The 22993-nt window shown below is 46.0% G+C and overlaps 2 protein-coding genes across 3 annotated transcripts; one reads left to right on the forward strand and one right to left on the reverse strand.

Moving 5' to 3' along the window:
• Positions 1–688: 688 nt before the first annotated feature.
• On the forward strand, positions 689–8972 carry sncgb (synuclein, gamma b (breast cancer-specific protein 1)). Of its 2 annotated transcripts, XM_030097819.1 has the most exons (6): positions 689–1079; positions 4635–4676; positions 5239–5366; positions 5784–5801; positions 6674–6715; positions 7387–8972. In XM_030097819.1, exons 1-6 carry the CDS (start codon positions 959–961, stop codon positions 7393–7395), a joined length of 360 nt encoding a protein of 119 aa, XP_029953679.1. In that variant the 5' UTR covers positions 689–958; the 3' UTR covers positions 7396–8972. The 2 variants fall into 2 exon arrangements, with proteins under 2 accessions (XP_029953679.1, XP_029953680.1); XM_030097820.1 differs by lacking the exon at positions 5784–5801 and having other exon boundaries at positions 691–1079.
• A 789-nt stretch (positions 8973–9761) lies between these two features.
• glud1b (glutamate dehydrogenase 1b) lies at positions 9762–21522 on the reverse strand. Its single transcript, XM_030097807.1, has 13 exons — positions 20966–21522; positions 17949–18029; positions 17744–17799; positions 17048–17111; positions 16371–16465; positions 15347–15526; positions 13746–13883; positions 13527–13664; positions 13345–13425; positions 12765–12888; positions 11109–11200; positions 10779–10841; positions 9762–10662 (listed from the first exon to the last, which is right to left on the reverse strand). Exons 1-13 carry the CDS (start codon positions 21360–21362, stop codon positions 10543–10545), a joined length of 1629 nt encoding a protein of 542 aa, XP_029953667.1. The 5' UTR covers positions 21363–21522; the 3' UTR covers positions 9762–10542.
• Between the last annotated feature and the right edge of the window lie 1471 nt (positions 21523–22993).

The raw sequence follows: 22993 nt of genomic DNA on the forward strand, positions 1-22993 counted from the left end.
TCTGCTATATCTGTGTCAGTAAATAAAGTCTGTGCTGCTGAGTTGGCATATCTGCAGAGGGGAGGAAGAGGGGAGCGTGAGGATGAAGAGGGGGAGGGGAATGGTTGTGACTCATCCAGGTGGAGATGATAAAGCATTTTCTCTCCTCGCTCAACAATTAAAATGGCTGCAGGTGCTCCCTTTATGTCCCTCCATTTAATTAAAGTCTCCCCACACAGGCGCTGCATAAATGAAAACGAAGGTGTTTCTTCACATCAGTGGTGTAAACTCTGTCTATATATGAATAAAGTATATTAATACACTCTTATCAAACAAATATCCAGGAATGGCACTTCAAGAGAGAATGGCTCTGAAGGAGAAAATGACGGAGGGAGGGACGTCTTTGGGACAAGCCATCAGATGAGATCACAGATTAACCGACAAAATCATATAAGGCATATGATGTGATAAGAAATCCTCTTTGCCTCCAGCGCTGAAGCGCTGTCGATTATGTAACCAATCTCACCGGCTCAGCAGCTGAAAAGGTGTGTCCACAGTAACACGCCAATCAAAATATGCAAACGGAAAGCCTGGGAATCGGTGAGCGCCATCAGAGAGAAGATGGATGAGACTGGAGGGATGCTGGAGGGGCGGGGCTGCTGCATGACTTGAAAATGCTGCAGCATCCAGCCGTCTCTCCTCCTCCTCCTCCTCCTCTCCATCTCGTGCGAACCGGCTGTTCCTCCCCCCCTCTCGCTCTCTCAGTCTGCGTGCTGTAGCCCTGCTGTGCGTTCCTCTCAGCCCGCCGTTGTAGCGCCGAACGGAGGAGGAGCCACTGGCCAGGATACTCACGCACACACACACACGCACACACGCACACACACATCCTGACGTCCCACATCGTCTCTTCTGCACACTCTCTGCAAGCACCAGCAAGGCCCGTTTGGAGCAGGGGAGCCCAGCCGTCTCGTCGCCCAAGATGGATGTACTGATGAAGGGGTTCTCCATGGCCAAGGAGGGAGTGGTGGCCGCTGCAGAGAAGACCAAAGCCGGCATGGAGGAGGCGGCCGCCAAGACCAAGGAAGGGGTGATGTATGTAGGTATGTGACCACCACCTGAAGATATGACAGTGAAGTTTTGGAGGGAGGGGGTCGGGCTCTCATTCTCCAGACCTGTGTGTTTCATTTTCCAAAGTGTTTTCTTCTTTTTTGTTGCACTGTTTAAAGTGACATCCCACGGGTGTCTGTGGTCTTGTGAGAAGTGAGGGAAGCAGGAGGAGGAGGAGGAGGAAGAGGAAGAGGAGGGGGCAAGACGATGGGATGGTAGGGGGAGATGGAGTGAGCGGTGGCAGAATTACCACTGCAGGACTGGTGCAGGACTGAGGGTGGGATAGAGAGAATCCCCCCCGGTAGAGGGGGAGATGGAAGAAGCTCGCACTGGGAAGCGGTGCAGCAACTGGAGCAGAAAATAGAGGGAAAAAATGGAGGAAGAGGAGAGAGTGAAGGAGAGGAGGGAAAGGAGACACTGCAGGATTTTGGCTCAGGTTTTTGCTGTCGTCCTCGTGTCACGCACAGCGTTTAGTCAAGCAGTCTGTCACTGTGTTTCTTTAACTTCTAGAACTGAGCTCATTTACATCCCAATACAGTCACAGTGTAAATATATACATATATGACAATTCCAAATAACTTGTTCTTCAGGTGCACGGCAATGCCGTGCGTTTATTTCAGCTCCAACAGGAACTGCGTCACATTTCAAGGTTACCCCGAATGCCAGGCTGCTCAGCCACCTGAGAAGGAGGGGAGATGGGGGTGGGGTGCCAATGCAGGAGGGTGGGTGAGGAGTCAGTGGACTGGAGGAATCGTCTGCAGTCCGTCCCTGCGAGCTTCTCCATCTTAACCAGGTTAATTATTTAAAAAAAAAAAGACATAAAAGTTATAAAAAGATATGAAAATGACGCGGTCCAGGAGGGTGGAGGATGGGGGACGGGGTGGACAGGGCAAAGATTACTTGAGCACTGCAGTAATCTGCTCTCTCCCGTCACCCCCACTCACCCACACCCACCAGCCCTCGACCCCCCCCACCAGCCTGTAACCTCGTTCTCATGATGGTGCACGTACACCGTGCATGCGTGTGTGAGGGAACACGCATGTGTGTGTGTGTGTGTGTGTGTGTGTGTGTGGCGTTGCAGCAGCAGGATTTGCCTGCCAGTGAGAGCTGCTTTGATGACTAACCCCCGCCCTCAACCCCCCCCCCATCCCACCCCCCGCCCAACGCATGAAAAAGATGGAAGAACGGAGGGATGCAGAGGAAAAATACAGAGAGGGGGAAAAAAAAGAGGTTTAGCAGAGCGAAGGGAGAGGAGTTATGTCATGAAAAGGCTTTGAGTCTCGTGGCTTCCGTGTGGAGGGATGAGCGGAGGGAGAGGAAGGGGGTTGGGTGGGGGGGGGGCAGACAGGTGACATGTCGTCATGGAGGGATGAGAGTCGCCGGGAAAATGAGAGCCGGATGCTGAGGGGAGCAGAAAACGGATGACAAGCTCGCTGCGTGAGTCACAAGCCAAGCGAGAGGAGGAAGAGGGGAGCGGGGAGCGTAGATCACGGCGGCGGAGCGAGAAGACGGCGCGGGGGACGTGATCGGCGGAGCGGGGAGGGTCGATCCCGCTCATGAAGCGCTGTGGCGGCCCGCAGCAGGCCGCAGACGTCAGCATGTCGGGGTGGATACACAGTGACGAGGGCAGGAACCCCACGGTCCACTCGACACAAGCCGCCAAGAATCACATCCAGACTGCTCTTTTAGTGCCTTCACTAAATAGTAATGTAGTCATAATTTATCAGGCCTGCAAATATGGATGAATAATTGGAACACAGGTCAAAAACATGCTCAAATTTTTCACTCTAATCTAAAAAAAAATATTATAATAAGTGTTGGTTTTCACTAATTATAGCTGTATTGTAATAGTGCTGATTTTTAAAGAGAAGATCCGTCACCGCTGAGTTATTTGACCTGTATTTTATTGCGTGTAATAAAATAGAATAATTTCTCATTACCGAGAGCTCATTTTTCATTCTCTCAGCCGGTCGATATCCTCTACGAGGGAATGCAAATGCAGCAGGTGTGTCTCGGCATATACTTTGCATACATATCGTAAATGTTTCATGCAGCAGTTGAAAAAAATAGCCATTTCCCCCCTCCCTCTCTAAACATGGGACATATAAAAGCTTTCATCTCAGCAGGAGTGCAAGAGCACAAATCCCACTCTGGACAGAAATGGCTAAAGCCATATTTCTGCACTTTTAATACACAATGTCATAATAGGAAAAGCATTCAAACACCCTAATCCATGCAATCTTCATTAATTCAGGTAAGCTTTTGATCAGGATTTTCATTTATTATCAGGATTTTTTTTTTTTTTTTGAGCATTTGCTTTTTCTCATTCGTGACCCTTTGACCTGTGTCACCTATTGCTTCAGCTTCATTCGCTTCTGTTCAGCTTTCGTAAATGATTTTCAAGTTTAATAATCTCTCAGAGACTGGTCTGGCTGCAGGAGGCAGATTATTTCCAGGTGCAAATGCAAATATTCAGCGACAGCAACGAGGGAATCATCAAAAAAATGTTTAGGCGAAGCTCTACAGTATTTCATATTTACTCTTCAGTTTGGAGTAATCCGAATGTGTGTGTGTGTGTGTTGGGCCGTGCTGCAGCGCTGCTGGGTTCTCAGGCACGTGGCTCGTGTGCCACGGGGAGCGTGCGGAGGGATGAGGGGAAGCAGGAGGCTGCGAGCGGACGGGTGGATGCAGCCTGCTGTAAATGGCAGCAGCTGCATCGGTGTGACAGAGCGCACCGAGCGCCGTCCCGTCCGGCACAGACCCACATTTTTCTGCAAGCATTTGAACATTTTCTCCTCATTTTCTGACTGCTGTTTTTTTTTTCTTTCTTTCTTTCTTTTATATCTGTTCGAGCTGATATTCCCCCCCTTCTATTCCTCACTCTGGCGGATTATATAACCACCATTTAATCTGCTTGGGATCATACTGTAATGAGTGCAGGGAGCAGGAAGGGACACGCAGCGAGGTGCTGCCGCTGCTCACGGGATGTTTTCCACAGCAAAAATGCTTGAAGTCAGCAGAGCTTTTCAAAGCGCTTAAACATCAAACACTGAGTTTCCAAGCTTGAAAGGGAAAGATGGCGCTAAATTTAACAATCCTAGTGGGTTTTAAAAAAAAATACCAAGCACACATCTGCCACAGTGAAAGGGCTCAGAGAAAAACTAGGTCTTGAAATGTAATTTTAGAAACTTCACAAGAAGGAAACTGCTGGTGTTACACTCTGAAACATAAGCAAATAAATATAATATATACAATTACTGACTTGCTCGCATGAAATATCATACTGTTACCTGATGTCATCATTTCTGATCCTATGTGGTGAAACACTTTCATTGACAGTGGTATGCAGCAATAATACAGAAAGTGTTTTCACTTTCTATTACAGCATGAATAATTAAATCCAACTTACAACCATTATGAAGGCAGAGGCCACCATTTTATTCAGTGATGAATGAAAACAAATGAAACGTTACTTCGCTGTCGGAGGAACCATTCTCAGTTGTTTGGTGAAGCAATTACTGAATCTCTGAAATGTCTTTCTTCTGCAGGCAGCAAGACAAAGGAGGGAGTTGTGTCTTCAGTAAACACAGGTAAGATCGTCTGCAAAACCAACGTCTGAATTCAGAAACAAAAACAAAAAAAAAAAAAAGCAGACTCATATAGCTGCATTACACCAGCGTGGAGTCAGTTCCAAATGTTGAAGGTCTATTCTGGATGATGATCTTTTCCAGTCCTTTATATTTCACACTGGCGGTAAAGAACTTGATAAAACTGTGTCCTCTCTGCTGGATTACAGCCTGCAGCTGTTTTTCTCCAGCTTGCAGTGGGTCTCTGGAGGAATCCCAGCCACGTGCTGTTTGGCCAGTCTCCAGAGCTGATGCTCCTCTGGAATGGATTTTTTTTTTTTCTTTTTTCAGATTGTCTGTTGGAGTCAGTTCAGCATCTTTCATCACAATTTCTTCCAGCAGTCTCAGAAGCCTCGACGCATTCAAACTGTCTAATACCCCTAAATCTAATTTACTAATCAGTAAATAAATCTGAATTTAAAGAACTTTGGTTATTTTCATGAATGCAACACTAATGATTTCCACATCTTGATCTGCATGTGTGTGTTTCTGTGTGTTTTAACCATGACCCGTCCTCTGGTCTCAGTGGCCAACAGGACTGTGGATCAGGCCAACATCGTTGGCGACACGGCGGTCGCAGGCGCCAACGAGGTGTCACAGGCAACCGTGGAGGGAGTGGAGAACGTCGCCGCGTCCACCGGCCTCATCAACCAGGTGGGTCACCACCGGCTGCAGCTCTGAGACGTTAACTCAACCTGATGATGAGAGATCGACCAATAGATGGAGCCATTTTTCCACAGAGCTCCAAAATAAGTGGGACTCCTCATCAACCAGTGATTACAAAGGGTGACTTTGTGGACCTGGACTAAATTCAGTGAATTTAAAATATTCCTCTGAGGACTCGAGATCATGATTATGAAAGCATGAAAAAGTGAATACAGATTTTATCCAGCCAGTCGGCCCTCGGTCGTCCGGCTCTCGTGTGTCGAACTGATGTTAGATGTTTTTCATCTAGCGTGTGTGTCTTTGTGTGTCACGGTGTTTGTGTCTCGTGTGCCGCGCCGTGCATTGTCACTGTGTTGTGTCGCTCCTCTCACTTGTTGTCTCGTCTTGTTTGTGTTTCCCCGATAGGAGGAGCCTGTATACGAGGTGCCTGTTGGGGGGGGGGCAGAGCAGTGTTGGGGTCATAGGTCACCCTGGGTGGGCTGGGGCGAAAGACAAGCCAGAAAGCGGATGAAGTCTGCACGATGAAAACTAATTTGTCAGGTTTCCATGCACAGTCCAATCCAGCAAACCTGTGGTTATCACAGATGTGTTGTTTTGGACTGTGTGGGTGAACAATAGATAAAACCAAGTGAGCGTCAGTTTGGGAAGTGTGTATTTAAGTTGTCATGGTCCTGCTCTGTTTTGGGCTTTGGATCAAAGCTTGGATCACAAAATAGAAATAACCCAATTCGTGAAAACACATGACCACATTTCCCAGGACTGTCCTGTATTGATGTTGCAAACATTTTCCTCTCTGACAGCCACTTGGTGTGCGATTTAGACCACACTGGTGGTAAAATCCTCCATTTCTAACTTTAAACCTGGATTGTGTAACATGAAGCCTCCTCAGCCATGTCCTGCATATGAGAAAAAAAGGCTGTGAAAGTATTCAAGGCATGCACCGGAGCAGCTTCTTGCACTGTGCAGCTGTGTGTGTGTGTGTGTGTGTGTGTGTGTGTGTGTGTGTGTGTGTACGTGCAGCAGGTCAGGGTTTCACCATTACGCCCTGTAATAATCTACTAATAAAACCCCACCCTGGAATATGTCAAGCATGATAATCACTGCCGTGCATGTTTTGATGGATTGTTGATCTATCCTCCCTCTTTACCCTCAGCTGACTCAAAACGAAAGAAAAGCGGTCATTGGTGCTTGAGGCCCTCCACCCTACTATCACCTCATGCTTTCATCAGAAACGAAACCACACTTCTGCATCTGTGACGCTTTCCCTCATTCTGTTTTTTTCCTCCTTCTTGCAGGGAGAGTATGGAGGGATGGAGCAGGGCGGGGAGGGAGGAGAGGTGAGGAAGCCAGCCGCCGCGCAGCTTTCGTTAAAGACCGGTTGATAATTCATGAGCGGCAGCTCAGTCAGTTCAGATTATGAATGATGCTTCAGGCGGAGCCACAACATGAATATTGATGATTCTCAGAGATGGAAAGTAATGAATAAATCACTGACTGGAGTTTGTACATTTACTGAAGTGTCGAGAGTTGTATTTAAATGTTGTACGGCTTTTTACTTTTTTTTTATTGGAAAATCACACGTGGCTTGTTTTCTGTTCGTGATTTCTTTAAAAACACAATCACAATCACTCAGGATTCAGTCTTCAATCTGCTCTTCTGCTAAATGATATAATTACAGTAAACAACCCCTAATGACACAAAGCTCAGGTCTTCTCAAACAGATAAACGAAACAAGGAGGAAATAAGCGGCAGAACTTTCATTTACTGGAAAACTGACAGACCTAAAACTGCTGGGCTCTATTTTAATCACTTTTAAAATAAATTTAAAATACTGATCTGAAGAGGTAGTGCCTAAAACAGTGGTGGAGATACAGTGGAACAGCAGGATGTCTGAGTTTCCATGTTAATTCTCACAATGAACATTTTGCTGCCGTATGTAGATTTCCAGTGGTGTACAGAGCGAAGGATCTTCCAGTGAACCTGATGTGAATCTTTTCCTGTCTTTCAGGGGTATTAGTCATCTTCAGGATCCTTCCGTCCTCTCCAGCGGCCCCCGGCCCCGCCCCTGCCCCCGCCCCCGCCTCGCTGTACCAGACTCCAGATGTTCAACATATATTTTGTGACTTTACAGAACCAAAATCAACAACAACAGACTCTTCCGGATGCCGCACCTCAGCCCCCCCACACCGACCCCGTCCTCTGCCTCCCACCCCCAGTTGCACCCCTTCCTTGCCACCTGCTGCCCCCCCCCCCCCCCCACCCCTGCAGCCTGTAGCTTCTCTCCTCCACCGCCCGTCGTAGCCCCCCCCCTCTCTCCCCCGCTGCATCTGTGTGTCAGTGTTGTCCTGATATGAACCCCGGTGTTGTTACCCCCCCCACCCCGACCCCGTAGGGAAAATCTCACACACAAACACACACGCTCACGCAAACAACAAATAAAAGACACACCTTCATTTGGCACGTGCATGAAACACTCGCATACAGACGCCTGCCAGACGCACACGCTGGGCGAACGTGAGGAAAACGAGGAAACTCGAATTCAGCGTGCCGTACAATAACCCCCCCCCCCCCCCCCCTCCGCACGAGAGGGTGTGTGAGCTGCAGTCAGCGGGCCCGTGTGTCCTTGTTCGCTTGTATATACGTGTGCATGTGTAGCCGCCGGTGTATAAAGTAGATGTTGAGCGGGGAGTTGTGCGTTGGGGACAGACAGCGTTCGGCCGCGTGTGCAACCAGTTAGTGACAGTAGACTGCATGAACAGATGTGTGGAATGACTCGTCACGTGTCGTGAAGCGTAGAGTAGCAGCTGTGCCGTGTAGCTTTGTGTGTGTGTGTGTGTGTGTGTCGCCCCAGCGATTAGAAACAGGGTTCGACCAGCAGGAGCAGTAGACGATGCTCATTGAGCTCGACCCCCAGCGTGTTCGTGTGATGCATGAGAAAGAAGGAGAAGAGTCGGAAAAAATAAGATTTAGAGGCTGTTGGCCAAAATGTGTGACCTTGGAGTCTTCCTCTGATCGCTGACCTCAACAAAATTCCACAAAATTTAATTGGACCTTATTTGAACGTTCATCAAACGAAGCCTGTTGTGTTAAAAAAGCATTACTGCTTCAACAGTTCAATGCAAAACAAAACTAATTCATCAAAATGAAATTGCTACCTTGTTGAGACCCTTTCATCAGAAACACGTGAATCAAATCATGTTTGGGCAGAAATGCAATGTCCTCTTGTGTTCGTGTAGCTTCTTATCTTATCATGCCATTGAGGGAAACACAGTAGTCAGCTCGCAGTTTCAGCAATAAAAAAAAAAAATACCGAAAGGCCAAACGCCACCTCGCCACTGTTCGCCTCCACACACCAGCGTCGTTTCAGTTGACGTTTCAACGGATCGAAACCGAAAACTTGGGAAGACGAACCATCCGGAACATCTGTGCCAAACTTGAAAGACGCTCTCTCAAGGCCCAGATCAGACACTGCGATCAAAAAGGTCACAGAGACGCGGAACTCCACCAAAATCTGACCAGTTCATCTTGGAACGAGAGTGAGCGCAGCGTGTGCCAAATTTTATCAAACTCCCTTCTTAGATGACATGAATCAGACAAATGGAGGCATGAAAGAAGTATTTATATTCGTTTCTGGGATCGGTTGACCAAAGGAGCAGAGGGAGGTTTGGATGTTTTTGTAGATTTGCTTTCTGTGTGGCTTGAAATCCGGGGTTTGTGGTCGTTTTTCCCAGAACATTTATTTCACCCCAACTCGTCTGATCCTGGCTGTTCTGAAGCTCTCGCCCGCGATCCCCTCGTCGTCGCTGCTTCCCGAGCCCGTCGGAGTGTGTGTCTGTGTGCACTTTATGTGGGTGTTTACATACACAGTCTATTGCGTGTGTTAACGCAGAACAGGTCGAGCCAGCAAAGCGTGTGTGTGTGCGTTTGTGTCGTGAGCAGGTTTGTGTGTTTTTACTTTGAAGCCAATGGAAACCGATGACTGCATGTTGCCTTATTAAGCAATCTCACATCCACACACACACACACACGCAAACGATACACACTACACTTGCAATTGTACGTACACATCCACACACACTAAGCAACACAAGTCCCACAAATACACACACACACACACACACACACACACACACACACACACACGTCACGCACCATGATTTAAGTTGGCATCAAAGCAGACTCGCTGATTTTATAAACAGTACCAGTGAAATTAAAAAGTTTTGTTGAAATCCAAAGATTTGAGTCGAGAGTTTTATTTGAGGAAAATTAGTTGAGTGAAGAAATTTTCTATTGTTTTTTTAATCCAGACTAACTTATTAATATATTATAAAGTGTTTCAGTTTCTGTCTTTCCATTAGAACAAAGAGACAAGCAGCACTTTAGTACTGTGTGTATTTTTTTCTTAATGTTTTATTGGTTCCAAAAAAACATGAAAGAAACTGAATAAAAATAAAAAGTTATTCGCTCCAAAAACAACATGGATGCTGTGGAACTGGACGGAGAAATCTGAGGGGAATTCAGCCAGGGAACGGGCGATCACAGTGGCACCTTGCTCTTTGTATTTGGCCAGCGGAGGAGTCGTGAAGCTGCATTCAAGGTGAAGAAAGAAAATAAAGAGGAGGGGGACCATCATCTGAATCCTGAGTAAAAACAAACATTCGAGAATGGGGGGGGGTCCATGTTGGGAATCAACCTTGGCAACTTCACCACTAACAGACATCTGAGTAAGAAAACTACTATTCTCTTTTATTCACATGAAGTTTAATCTAAATCTCCTTCAGTAAAGGCCTGAATCTTTCTTTAAGGGTTTACCTCCTTAAAAATAAGGCATCGGTAGTGGCGTTGACAGCGGGAGGGTCACGCATGTGTGAGAACACGGCTGCCATACATTAAACACCGAGATGACGGCGGGTTTTTTTTCATGGCCTCCGCGGCTGGATCTGGTTTCGTCTCGGGAGAAAACGGGAACGGCGGGACGGCTGGAGCGGAGCGGACGGGGAACGGCGGCACAGAGATCACAGGATAGACACCAGGCGAGCCGTCGCGTTGCGTGAGCGGAGGAGAGGCGGCGAGCTGCGGTAAACGGCGATATGTTCTGGAGGCTGTCTGAGGAGGCGGAGGACAGAGGGGCGCGGCGGGAGCGGGGCGGAGGCGGCCGGCCCGTTTATGTGAAGGTGAGCCCGGCCTCGTTGTAGACTTTGAAGACCTTCTCGATGGCGTTGACGTAGGCGGCCGTCCGCAGGTCCAGACCCAGGTTGTACTTGCTCGCTGTGCGCATGATTTGCTGCAAAGACGACAAAAAAATTATTATAAATGAATATACAGGAGTTCATCACCTGTGGAATAAACGACCTGCTCACTCAAACAGGTCGGACAGCTGTAGCTCCAGAACAAACTTACCCGGGCAGATCTCTCCATGGTGTAGGCCAGCCCGGAGTGAACAATGTCCTTTTCAGAGGCGCCCTGTAAAGCAAGGTGATCAGTGCTGAAGTGGTTCTTTGTGGCCGACGTGCAAAACCTGCTTTACAGCTTCAGAATGACTAATCACAAAATAAAATACAACAGTTTACTTCAATAAAAAAAAAATAATAATAATCCTGCAACGTAAAGAGGATTAGGTGATGCTTCAACAACAACCTGAATGTATTACTGTATCCTGGTAGCTGTTATTTCAGGATTAAGAGGAGTTTGTGGACTTGAGATATTCAGAAAATAAGAGATTTCACTCACAGCAACTCTGGCCTGGAAGTCAGCGGTGGGAACGACAGGGATGGGTCCCCCCTGCTTTCCAAACTTCCTCTCTAAGCTCTCCTGTACAGACACTAGAAAGGACAAACGAAACAGGAAAAATTATTAGAACTGTCCGACACGTTGATGCTGGGTTCTGTATTTATTTTGAGCTTGAGGAGGAAACGGAAATGTTTCCCTTGCATCGACACTCATGAGGGGCCAAAAGCTTGAGAAACAGTCTAAACTTCGGGTTTCTTACTCAAAGACACAAAAACTTCAACGTGGCATTTTGATGAGTCTCATGGAAAATCCCTGCTGAGTCATGACCAGCGCGCCCGGCGATTGGCTGCTCGTGATTAAGAAATATGTACCCAGGATGAAGAAACAGGAGATCCATGAAGACGGAGAATTCAAATCAGCTACAGATCAGAACGGACTGGGACTCTGCCTTAAACCACGATGGCTGAAGCTAAAGCTGGAGCAAACGTGAGAACTTGTTTTTTATCTTACTTCAGCATGTTGACTGCAGTTTAATTGTATGTGTAGTTAAATGTCTGCAATTAATCAAAGAAAATTAGGTTTTGAAAAAGAAGCTGTGATAGACACGCTTGTTAGGAGAGTAGGATAATTCTCTCAAAACTCTTTGAATTTTTTTTTTAATTGGATTTTTCTGTCACTATTTTTTTTCCCCACAAATACTGTATATGTTGACGATACTTTCGACTCGCACCCACATGCACATGAAGGAAGAATTTTAAAAAGTGCTTTAGCACCACTGTTATTGAAAGAGGTGAAATATTTTAGTATTTGAATATATCTGCAAATAGTTTAATATCAGCAGGATGATTTACAAAAAAAAAAAAATGGTTTGTTTCATTTCAGGCAATTGCTCGTACTTTCGACTACCCTCCGAACGCGACAAAAAAGAGAAAAAAAGACCTCAAAGAAAGAACGTTGGTCAGAAATCCAGACGTTCTCTTTCAGGACACCAGAAGAGATGGTTCAGAGTGTAACCTCATCTTCTTTACATCCTTCAAAGAGGACTGGAGGCAGACAATACTTGAGGCCTTCCCGAACAGTGAGATAGTGATACTGGAGGACAAAGAAAATATCAACCTGTCTGAAATGAGCGGCACTGTGTCCATGTATCCAAGCGGGAAGTTTGTGATTCAAGGTAATATTGAGAATCTCACAGCGTTTGCTGGAAGGTTTGAAAAGCTCAAAGAGGCATGGGACAACAGAGTCATCAACAGACGTCTACAAAATCTGGGACTGGACAAAGACGAGCCCAAAGATGACGAAGAATGAAACGAAGTACAAAAGTAGGAAAAAAGTAGTGTGATATTTTGTTTGGGGTTTTTCTGGTTTTTGTAAAAGTTTTTTTTACAGCTAAGGATGAAACATTTTTCCAAGTTGCTGCAAATTTACTTTCACGTACAATTTTCTGGCTGTGTATCGTTTATCATTAGCATTTCCTATTATTTTTTTTTTCCTTTCTTTTAATTGTCTGCAGCGGTATTTTAAACTGGGGTATCAGCGATTTAACTACGATATAAAATATAAAACAATTGTAAGGATGCATCATGCTTATTCCCATAATATACGTTTGTCTGTCTGCGGGGTTACAGAGAAACTGCAGAGCGGTCTGCTACTCACTGAGCAGGTGGTAGTTTGAGTCCCTCTCGTATTTGAAGGTCAGTCTTCCGTAGCTGACATGGTTGAGATTCTTCAGCCACTCGAAATAAGACACAGTCACACCGCCGGCATTCAGGTACATGTCCTGCAGGACGAGAAGACAGAGTCAGACTGCCTGTCCAGACATCTCTCAGGGTGGAAAATACTGTTGGGGAATATTTCTGATTTGTTGTTAAGGTTTTATTTTGTAAAGAAGTGTGTGAAATGATTGCAAAATGATTTGTTTGACAAGCCTGAATGTGGGAATAAAGCTTCTAGAAACAAGTTTTGTGATTTTTTTTTTTCTTCTTTTTTTTGGGACAATTTATTATTTTACATTATGTTTAGCATTCATGGTTGGGATGTCTGGTAATTTTTATTCACACTTCACTCTTGGTAACATTATCAGGACTAAAATTTCACACAGAGTTAGTTAAACATTTCTTACTCAAAGGCGAGCGTTTCACCAACAAAACACAGTGAAAACATTGTTTTATGTGAATTTAAAAAGCAGCAGTTCCAAAGTTTAAATTCTGTCGCTCCATTCTCGACTCATACTTACAGGAATGACCATGACGTTGTTTTCCAGGAAGATCTTGTCAGCGTCGGGTGTGGTGGGACCGTTGGCGCCTTCAGCAATGATCTGACAGGAAAACAACAGCAACTCTTAATCAGTACAGCCAAGTCTTTACCTGAATTCCAGAGCAGAGCAAATTAAAGCAACATTCGTGGAGCAGTGTTCACCTTGGCCTTGATTCTGGGGGCATTGTGACGCGTGAGCTGCTTCTCTCCGGCAGCAGGGATCAGGATGTGGCAGTCTGCCTCCAGGATGTTCCCCTCATAGGGCTTGGCTCCGGGGAAGCCCACAATGGTGCCGTGTTGCTGCAGGGATGAAAGAAAACGAGCTTTTACTCATTTCTCGGTGTGCTTTCACGCCGTCGCTCACACGCCCATCCATCATACCAGTTTGTAGTCCTCCAGCTGTTTGGGGTCGATTCCCTCCGGGTTGTAAATGGCTCCGTCAATCTCGGCGATGCCCACACACTTGGCCCCGAATCGGTGCAGGTACCTCATGGAGTGAAGACCCACGTTTCCGAAGCCCTGCGGAAGGTCACGTCAAGGTCACCACCGCCCAATAACCTGCGTTCAACCTCAAAGCATGATGGTGGGAACATCGCTGGAACCGAATTGGCTGATCAGTTTGATGCAACAGATCCTCTGGCGCCACCATGTGGGGAGCTTAAGGCATAACAGTATGAGATTGCAGATATGCATGAGGCGTGTTCTCCCACTTATATTCTAAATGAAAAGTTAAAAAAAAACATACATGTTGTAAAAAAAAAAAAAAAAATCAAGATACTTCTTTACTTCTCACCATAAGGCTGATCTCTGGTTTGTAATCTTGTAAACAATAATCAAAACAATCAGAGGAATAGAAAGAACAAAAGACGACCTCTAAGAAGAATCAGTATATAACACCTAGATTAACTTCTACCCAGCATGCATCTCTGCCACCGCACCGACTTGATATTTCACTGGAGATCTGCTTTTCTAATGATTAAATCTCCAACAAAATCTAATCCCAACACAAAATAATCTCTGACCACATACGCAGGGATTAGCTTCTGGAGCGTCTACGTCACGATTCTGGTGTCACGGCTTCTTCATCTCTCCAGTGACGCCTTTAGGCCGCAGGGTCACACTCTAATGCTGACCCCGAACGCAACAAGCCCCGCTCATAATGTGGCTGCTGCTGTGAAGAAATCTCTATTTCCAAACCTCACGGAGGCGAGAGTTTAACAACGTCAAGTACAAGAGAGCTATAATGTGAAGTTTTGGTTGTTATTTTTCCCAGTGAAAAGACATCTTCAAAAAATATCTTCATTCATAAAAAAAATGAAAATTCATGTTTAGATTACAAGATGTTCCTGTTGGAAGCAGTGCAGGAAATTGCTGAGCACCGCCAAGACCCGTTCTACCGACCTGACACTTCAACTATGTGACAAATGGAAGTGAAACTCCTCAGAAAACTGTCGGCGTGTGCAGAAGCGCTTCTCTTTTCACAGATCCTTAAAGAATATCAAAGACAAAACTTGGCTGATGTTTGATGTCGTGGGGTTTGTCATCATATTTTTTACAGAAATTCACATAATCCATAATCCCAACACAAACACTCATAATAACGACCTTATAGACTCAAAGCTCGGCTCACAAAACTCTGCATTCAGGACCTAAAACTGGCTGATTTCTTGTTCTCTTCTTCCTCTTTCGTTCTCCCGTCATTAGTCTCAAACACACTTCGGCGTCCTGATGCTGTCAACGCCGTGTGGAGATCAGGGTCGCGCTCAGCAGATGGTCTGCTCCTGATTGAGGCTCTGAAATCCGACTTCATTCAAATAGAAACTTAAATCCTGTGGATGTCAGTGAGGAAATAATCACAGGACCTTCAAGGTTTCCTGGAATAAAATTACATTCCAACTACGCTCAACCATGACAGAGAGAGTGTGTGTGTGTGTGTGTGTGTGTGTGTGTGTGTGTGTGTGTGTGTGTGTGTGTGTGTGCACCTGGATGATGAAGGTCTTGTCCTGGAACCCGGGGGTCAGGCCCAGCATGCTCATGTAAGACGCTTCGTTGATGAAGTTCTCGATGCCGTGGAAGACTCCCCGACCGGTGGCTGAGATACGTCCGTGGATTCCTCCCTGGCTGATGGGCTTTCCTGTCACGCACGCGTGAGCATTGATGTCCTGCGCACACACACACACACACACACACACACACACACACGCAAGGAGGATCAGACCACTTGAACCAGAGACTGGACAAAAACAAACATCGAGCTCTCGTCGGCCCGTTGGAACACTTTGTTCTCGGAGCTTGAAGTGTTTGTGAAACACTGGAACTTGCTTCTTTAACATCCTCTCCTTGTGGTCCTGCATGTGCGAACTGTTTAACACCGCCACAGGGCACTGAACATCAGTATGCACTACCCATAATCCCCTGCCTGTTGATAACCTAAGCAGGAATGTGTCGCCTACTCCGAAGCTGGACTTGGACATGTGAAAACAGTCTGAACATGAGTCGATAAGAGGAACAGACGGCCCTATAAGGCTTCATGAAGTCTGACTAAAAAATAGCAAGGGACTAAAAGCTCATAACACTAGCCACACTCACTGTTTTCAAAGTAGAAACACTGAATAAGTAACATCCAGTCTCTGTTTATCCACTTAAAACTCATTTCCAAACCAAATGAAGGTTTCTAGTTGCTGATTATCTGGATTAAACAGAAACATGAACAATTGTGCGGCGCACATGTAAATACTTTCCATTTTCAATCAAATTTGCACAACTTGAAATAGTCTAAAGGATAATTATTCATTAACAAAAAACTCGGTTCACACAGCTGCTTTTCAGAGGAGCGTTGCCTCCGTGGTCGAATAGGAAGGGAGAGGCAGGAAACTCCTGCTCATGGTTTACATGTGACTCACTCCTTTCTCATCTGGGCCAATGTAAAAACCGCATCCAAAACTCAAGCAAGTCGATGGCTTATTTTCCTTTCTGTGTGTGTATCGTGAGCGTCTGAGAACTCACAGTGTGCGCAATGGTGTTGGCGTATGTGTCGGCGATCCAGGACATTTCCCTCTCTCCCGTGCTCATGTCCGGGGCGGGGACGTCGATGCCCGGTCCTGGAGAGCGCCAGCGGGGCGGCAGAGGAAAGAGAGGGAGGGGAGGACAAGTGGGGAGGTTTCAGTGAACTGTGCGTGGCGACACACTCCAGGCGTGAGCCAGCCGGGACGGTGAGTGAAGGGAGGATCGGCCTCTCTGGTGTGTTTGGACTGAATACATGAGAAACTCCTGCATACATCCAGGTTAGCATGAACAGGCTGTATGGGGGCTGCCGACCTGCTGAACCAGCCGGCACATTTGTTTATGTTGGGTCGAGTTCAAAGTTCTAACAATACAACTTCCTCAACAACAAAACAATCATTTCAGCGGCTGCCATCACTCTGGTAAATACTCGTGGTTATGTTATCTGGTTTCTCAACATGTAGAAGTCTCCCCTCAGTCGACGTTATTCTGTCCCCCTTGAGCAAACCAAGCCCTGCCCTGAACCAGCCCAACCTGAACCACACATGTTTACTTTCCTGGGTGGAAATATTCCCCTCCCAGCGACTTAAACTCGGTTAAAGAAAAAAAAAAGAAAAACAGCCACACAGCTTTTGTGGGACAAATCAGGAATCAGAGGATGTTTTCTTGAAGGCACTCACCAATGAAACCCTTCTTGGCCAGCTCGATAGTGAATCTCCTGGTGATCTTCTCCAGCTCATTATCCTGCAACAAGGCATTGATTTTAGAAGGAAAAAAGCCCAATCACTCTGGTTACATGTAACTATTTCTAGTACAAGAAAAACAAAGAATCCTCTGTGGGGAGCAGATCCTGGGAAAAGTACTTCAAACACTTGAAAATACAGTGAGCTTTTGTTTTTGTTTTTTGTTTTTTTAACCAGTAAATCATTTATTTCTCTCCTACAGTCAGATGGTCAGTGTTTGATCTGTGATGGACTGGTGACCCGTGCAGGGTGGAGCCCCTCCTCCTCCACCCTGAATTAGATAGAGTGGTTCACATGATGGATGGAAGGCTGGATTAATATCTTAAGTGCGCAGCCAAGATGGAGTCGTGTTCCTTTCTTGCATCTTCTCCCTCCATTCACAAATACTAAGAGGAACGCAGTCAATGCACTGCCTTCTACACTGCAGCGTGACTGAATTGTGTGTTTGTTAGATGTGATGAGTAAAATAACTGAATAAATCCAGCGGCATGATGTTTCCAACCTCGTGATTTTGCTCATCTTTGCCTCCGTTGTCCACCAATACCAGTCTCGCAGCACACGCTGGAACCTGCCTGCATAGCTCTACATGTGCTTGTGATTATGGGAGCGGAAGCTGGACATGAGGAGGCTTACCGTGTAATTCCTGGGGTTGATCTTGACTCCGGCTTTGGCTCCCCCGAACGGCACATCTGGAGGAGCATAACGCAGCGTGAAAACCAGAGGAACATGCAGCGATTACCCATAATACTATGAAAACATGTGAATCCTGGCCGCTGTGTGACAATCAGCACCGGTAAGATGGGATGTACTGGCTCCTCTGACACCTTTCGATACTCACCAACGACGGCACACTTGTAGGTCATCAGAGAGGCCAGGGCTTTCACCTCATCCACAGACACGTCCATACTGTAACGGATACCTGAGGGGAAGCCATATTTTACACTTTAAACATAATTTTCTAATTGGACCTATTATTTATTAATAAAATACACATTAGAAAAATAACATTTCACACTATGTTAACATTTTAGGAGCTAGTTTGAACTTGTGTATCCTGGTAAGATTACAGTGAAAAACCATAAGGATCTAAAACCCGCTGCATGTTCCTGAATAATCAAAACCACGTGAACAGTGCGGCGAGGGAGCGGAGAAGCACAGGTGGAGACTAAAGGATCCAATAGCAGCCCTCTTCGGCAACTCCGGCCCTCGAGCCCCACTCTAATGTACCGGATACGTTTACTACCGTTGCCACAGCAACGTGTGCACTGTTACATGAGACACTCCGGCGAGGCTGGAGATGCCGCACAGCTCCATCTCAGCGACAAGAGCGCGTGTGAGCGCGACTGAACAGTAACACCCAAAATAGCACGCCCAGGGTTAGCTTACACACAGAGAGCCAAGGGCAAAACGCACAAAAGGAGTCTGCAGAGTGCTGTGCGGAGAGCGAAGCACTGTTTGGGCCTATTCATGTGGTGGAACTGCAAGCAGAAACACAGGAAACAAGCAAAAGTCCTCCCACTATGAAGTCATCGCCGTCCATGACGGTGGTGCGCCCACCAACCACCGTCTCTGTTGTTGCAGGAGAGCCTCCCAGCCTCCGTCTGTGGTTACAAATTACAGAGTTTCATGACTGTCTCGAGGAAGGAAGGGGAAAAAAAAAAAAAAAGGAAAAAATAAATCAGACATCCCAGAGCAAAGCATCATGTTTCAATGTTGCACTGTTTTCTCTTTAGTCAGTCACTTCTATCCATCAACAGATCAGCCGGGTTTCCTCGGGCCAGAGGACAATCTTGATCTTACTGATCAAATTAAAAGAGGGAGGGAACTCGACCATCCCCCATTCCGATCTTCCATTTATCCACCCAACCCGCAGCCCACCACAGCAACAAGAACCACAGCAGAACTGTAAACACATTCCTCTGAAACGGAGGGCTGATTTTCCACATTCAGGCCTCGAGGCAGAACGCAGTCAAGCCCGCCAGGTTCAAAACAGCCTTACTCTTTAAAAATCCTGAGATTTATTTACATCCAAGCTTCGATTATTCTTTGATTTTTTTTTTTTTTAAAGCTACTTTTGTAAATTAACTTTTTTTTTTTTTACTTTCCATCAGTACACCCATACTGTGACATGTTCACGATGCTATAATTATCATTCAGGCATCAGAGGAAATTTATTCAACTAGAGAAATCTTTGGTTTACCTATAACATCACTGACCTTTATCACACACAAGAAAAACTGATTAAACTGAAATTGTGCAGCACTTTCACTGGCGTGTGAACACATCCAGCATTTCATACACGCTCCGTGAGGACGGTGGGGCCCAGACCGGCAGCTGTCACTGTGAGGCTCTTAAAGGAAGAGAAACGAGTACCACATGCACTGGAAAGAAAAAAAAAAAAAAGCAGCCTTTGCACTTTGTAGTTTGGTCTGGACACTCACCAGGGGCCCATGCACTGTATCAATGATTAAACCCACTGACAGATAACAGCTTTCACCAGCATCTTGCCATTATACAGGGGGTTTTCATTACAGGGATCCTATATATCTGGTTACTGGAAAAATAGTGACATTTTTTGTGAATGTCAGTCTGAGATGGGACGTGTCCAATCAGGGAACCGCAGGATTTTAGGATGAGGGATCTGGGCAGGGTCATATTGAAAGATCCTTCTGTAAAGCATGAAAGAGAGGATGAAGTGCTCTTCTCTGGTTTGTCTGAGATCATTTTAATGGTATTGATTCTTCCTACTGAGCGGACTCAGAAGTAGATAACTGTCTGGGCCAATAGAAACACATTTACCGCTGAGTGATGTTGGAGAATAATCTGAAATTGATATTTTGTCTGGGGGCAGTAACAAAGGAGCAGTATGAGTCAGTTTCTCAAGCAGTTTGCTAATCGCTGCTTTTAAAGTAATTTCCCTCAATATAGCAAAGAGCCAGCATGCAATGTCTGAAGCCTTGGGCAGAAACGTGCCGCTCCAGAAAAGGCCTCCAGCCAGCAGGTGCTGAGGAGGGTTTTCAAAGCTGTTAATGTGAGGCCCGTGACTGCTCCACACCGCTGAAACATGCCCTTTGACTTGGTATAACCCAGCAGCACTTCTCTTTCTGCTGAGAATACCCCTTCTCCAAAGAACCCTCCCCACCTGTCACCCTGCTGACAAATAGGAGAGCCTGCAAACACCACCACCCCCTGCCCCACCACGCCTCCTTCTTCCTATACATCACATCCATGCACCATTTACCCAGGGTGCATAGCAGTGTGCAGGGCCTCTGCTGTGAACCTTGAACTTTCAAATGGAGGAGCACTTTGTCATAACCCTGCACAATGCCGACACCGGCTTTATGGTGTTTGCACAGCTTTTGACACTTGCCTGTGTTTGCTTGTGTGCCTGAATGTAATAATAATGGCTCCTTGATGAGAAGCTGTGAAAAGCACATGTTGACACACCAAGGACTGACACGTTCAATGACAACACGCCCGATGCTCCAAGATCAGGCGTGATAATACAAAATAAAATTCAAAGTTTCTGACTGGATGAAGGCTGCGAGATAGGATAAACTATTAAAGATGACAGCTGGAGGATTTTAAAGGCTGCTGCAGGAAGTTTAACAGCAGTAGCTACAGGTGAGCCGCCGGAAGGTCAGCCAGCTGCTACACGAGCGTGATGAGACACAACAATCAAAGCATGCCGCTGCGATCACACGACTGAGTTTAGTGTAAAACCGCGTCTATAACGGTGCGCGCGGCCGGAGCCAGCTGTGTTTTGACGTTTCCCGACGCGCTGCGGCGTCGCAGCTAACTAAAGCTAAGTAGCTAGCTGTCAGACGGGCCGGTGGAGGCTTCCCCGCTGTGTACCTCCTTTGCACGGCGTCCGGTGCTGGCTGTGCTGGGCGCGGTAGCCCTCCACCACCTCCCACTCTCCGTTGTCCCTCTTGATGGGGAAAGCCACGCTCAGGACGTGGTTGCAGGGCTTGATGATGCGCAGGATGCCCCGCACACGGTTCCGCTTCTGCTCGGGGCTCTCCCGGGTCTTCAGGTCCTCCACCAGCTTGTCCTCCACGATCTCGACGCCGCGGTCGAAGAAGCCCTCGACCATCTTGAAGAAGTTGGGGTCGTCGGGCTTGTCCGCCGCGTCCGCATAGCGACGCACCCGCATCAGGGAGGAGGACGCCGGGAGAGCGGAGTCCACGCAGCCCGAGGCCAGGGCACTGCCCGCGGAGCGGCTCAGCAACTCCCCGAAATAACGATACATGGCGGCGGCTAGCTAATGGAAACTAAACAAACAAAAAAAAAACTAAAACAACTAAACAAGGACGATGGGGGGGATGACGACAGGAGAGGGGCTTGAAAGAGCGACACAGCAGCTCCTCACCGTGTCCCGTCCTCTGGCTGAGTGGGGGATGGCACGCCGCGGCCGCCCGCTTTAAAAGGAAGCTGGAGCCCTGCCAAGGGCTGCGCGCTCCCGTGACACTGGCAAGGCGCGTCCCCGCGTCCTGGCTGCTCTTTTCCACTAAATGATGATGTCATTGTGTTTATCTTTTATTTTTCGGGATTATTGTAGATAATTTCATGGTGAATCATGCGTTCAAATGAAGTTGTAACGACTTATTGCTGAAAACACTAAATAATATTAATTTTCGCTTTATAAAACTTTATTTACATTTTCTATAGTCAGTAGCTTCACATGTGGCTCTTCTGCTTCCACATAAACAAACATTTCTTGAAGGCACTCTTTCCTTGCAGCTTGAGGAGACACACCTGACCGCTTTTTTAATTACAAATGACACCTGGATCTGATTGCAGGTGATATATGTTGAGTTTCTAAGTGCACCTCTTAAAAAAAGAAAAAAAATCATAAATCAAAAAGAAAATTAGCCCAAAGAAAAATTGGAGGGTTTCATTCTCACTCATGCATGCAGGTTTGTCTGTATGCTGGATAGATTCAGAGGAACTGATCAATACTCTAAAAGTGCTAAATTTCAAAAGTGGCTAAAATTGTCCACACATCAAAAACTCAGAATGAAATAAAAACATAGATTAAAAAATAAAACCTCTCAAAATCCCCAAGCAACCTAAATGAGTTAAAACAACTGCGACAGCTTAAAATATTTTTTAAATGCTATAGTTATTGCTGAAATTGTCAAAACAGCTAGAACTTTTAATACATGTAAAAATGCCAAAATGGATTAAGAGCTAAAGGTTAAAAAATACACGAAAAACAATCAAACAGATGAATGTAATGTTCTTAATTATAGTCAATGAACTTCACAAATTGCACAGTCATTGATTTTTTTTTTTAGATCCAACAAATATATAGAGTACAAGCCAGGCTAATAATTTTTAAAGTCAAAAGTGCGTGAGCTCCAGATCAATTTTACTTGGTTTCAAGTGAGAAAAATGCCTTTTTAGACATAAAGGTTGCAGAACCCTTAACATTTGTTGTATGGTGAAACATCATTTGTTTCAAGCTCAGGTCCTGGAGGGCTGCAGCCCTGCATGTTTTCTGTTTCATCACATCTGAATCTCATGCAACCAAGTTCAGCAGAAAGCCTGATAACGTTCCACTCATCATGATCAGCCATGTTAAAGCAGGGAGACATGGGAAAACATGCAGGGCTGCAGCCTTCCAGGATCTGAGTTTGACACCCGTGATTGGAATGCATTGCTCTCTCCTTTAAAATTTGAATGGTCAGTTTTTGAAATCAGCGAAATACTAAACATCTGCAAGACTTTATTGCTACTGAAAAAATATATAGGAAACCGAATTTTAACTTTAGCTTTGCAGCCCGACAGGAAGAACACATCTTTTAGATTGCTGCATGTTGAGACGTCCCAATGGAGTTTCGTAGCAACTGCAGCAGGCAGCCTTTTATCAGAACAACA

This window comes from Salarias fasciatus, chromosome 8 (assembly GCF_902148845.1).
Source record: "Salarias fasciatus chromosome 8, fSalaFa1.1, whole genome shotgun sequence".
Lineage (NCBI taxonomy): Eukaryota > Metazoa > Chordata > Actinopteri > Blenniiformes > Blenniidae > Salarias > Salarias fasciatus.

Coding starts and splice junctions, on each gene's coding strand:
- glud1b (XM_030097807.1), bottom strand. CDS start 21,362: ATGTATCGTTATTTCGGGGAGTTGCTGAGCCGCTCCGCGGGCAGTGCC. Junction 17,112..17,743: donor TCAACCCCAGGAATTACACG/GTAAGCCTCCTC, acceptor GCCTTGTTGCAG/GATAATGAGCTGGAGAAGAT. Junction 13,884..15,346: donor ACAAGACCTTCATCATCCAG/GTGCACACACAC, acceptor GACCTTCCGCAG/GGCTTCGGAAACGTGGGTCT.
- sncgb (XM_030097819.1), top strand. CDS start 959: ATGGATGTACTGATGAAGGGGTTCTCCATGGCCAAGGAGGGAGTGGTG. Junction 1,080..4,634: donor GGAAGGGGTGATGTATGTAG/GTATGTGACCAC, acceptor TTTCTTCTGCAG/GCAGCAAGACAAAGGAGGGA. Junction 4,677..5,238: donor TGTGTCTTCAGTAAACACAG/GTAAGATCGTCT, acceptor CTCTGGTCTCAG/TGGCCAACAGGACTGTGGAT.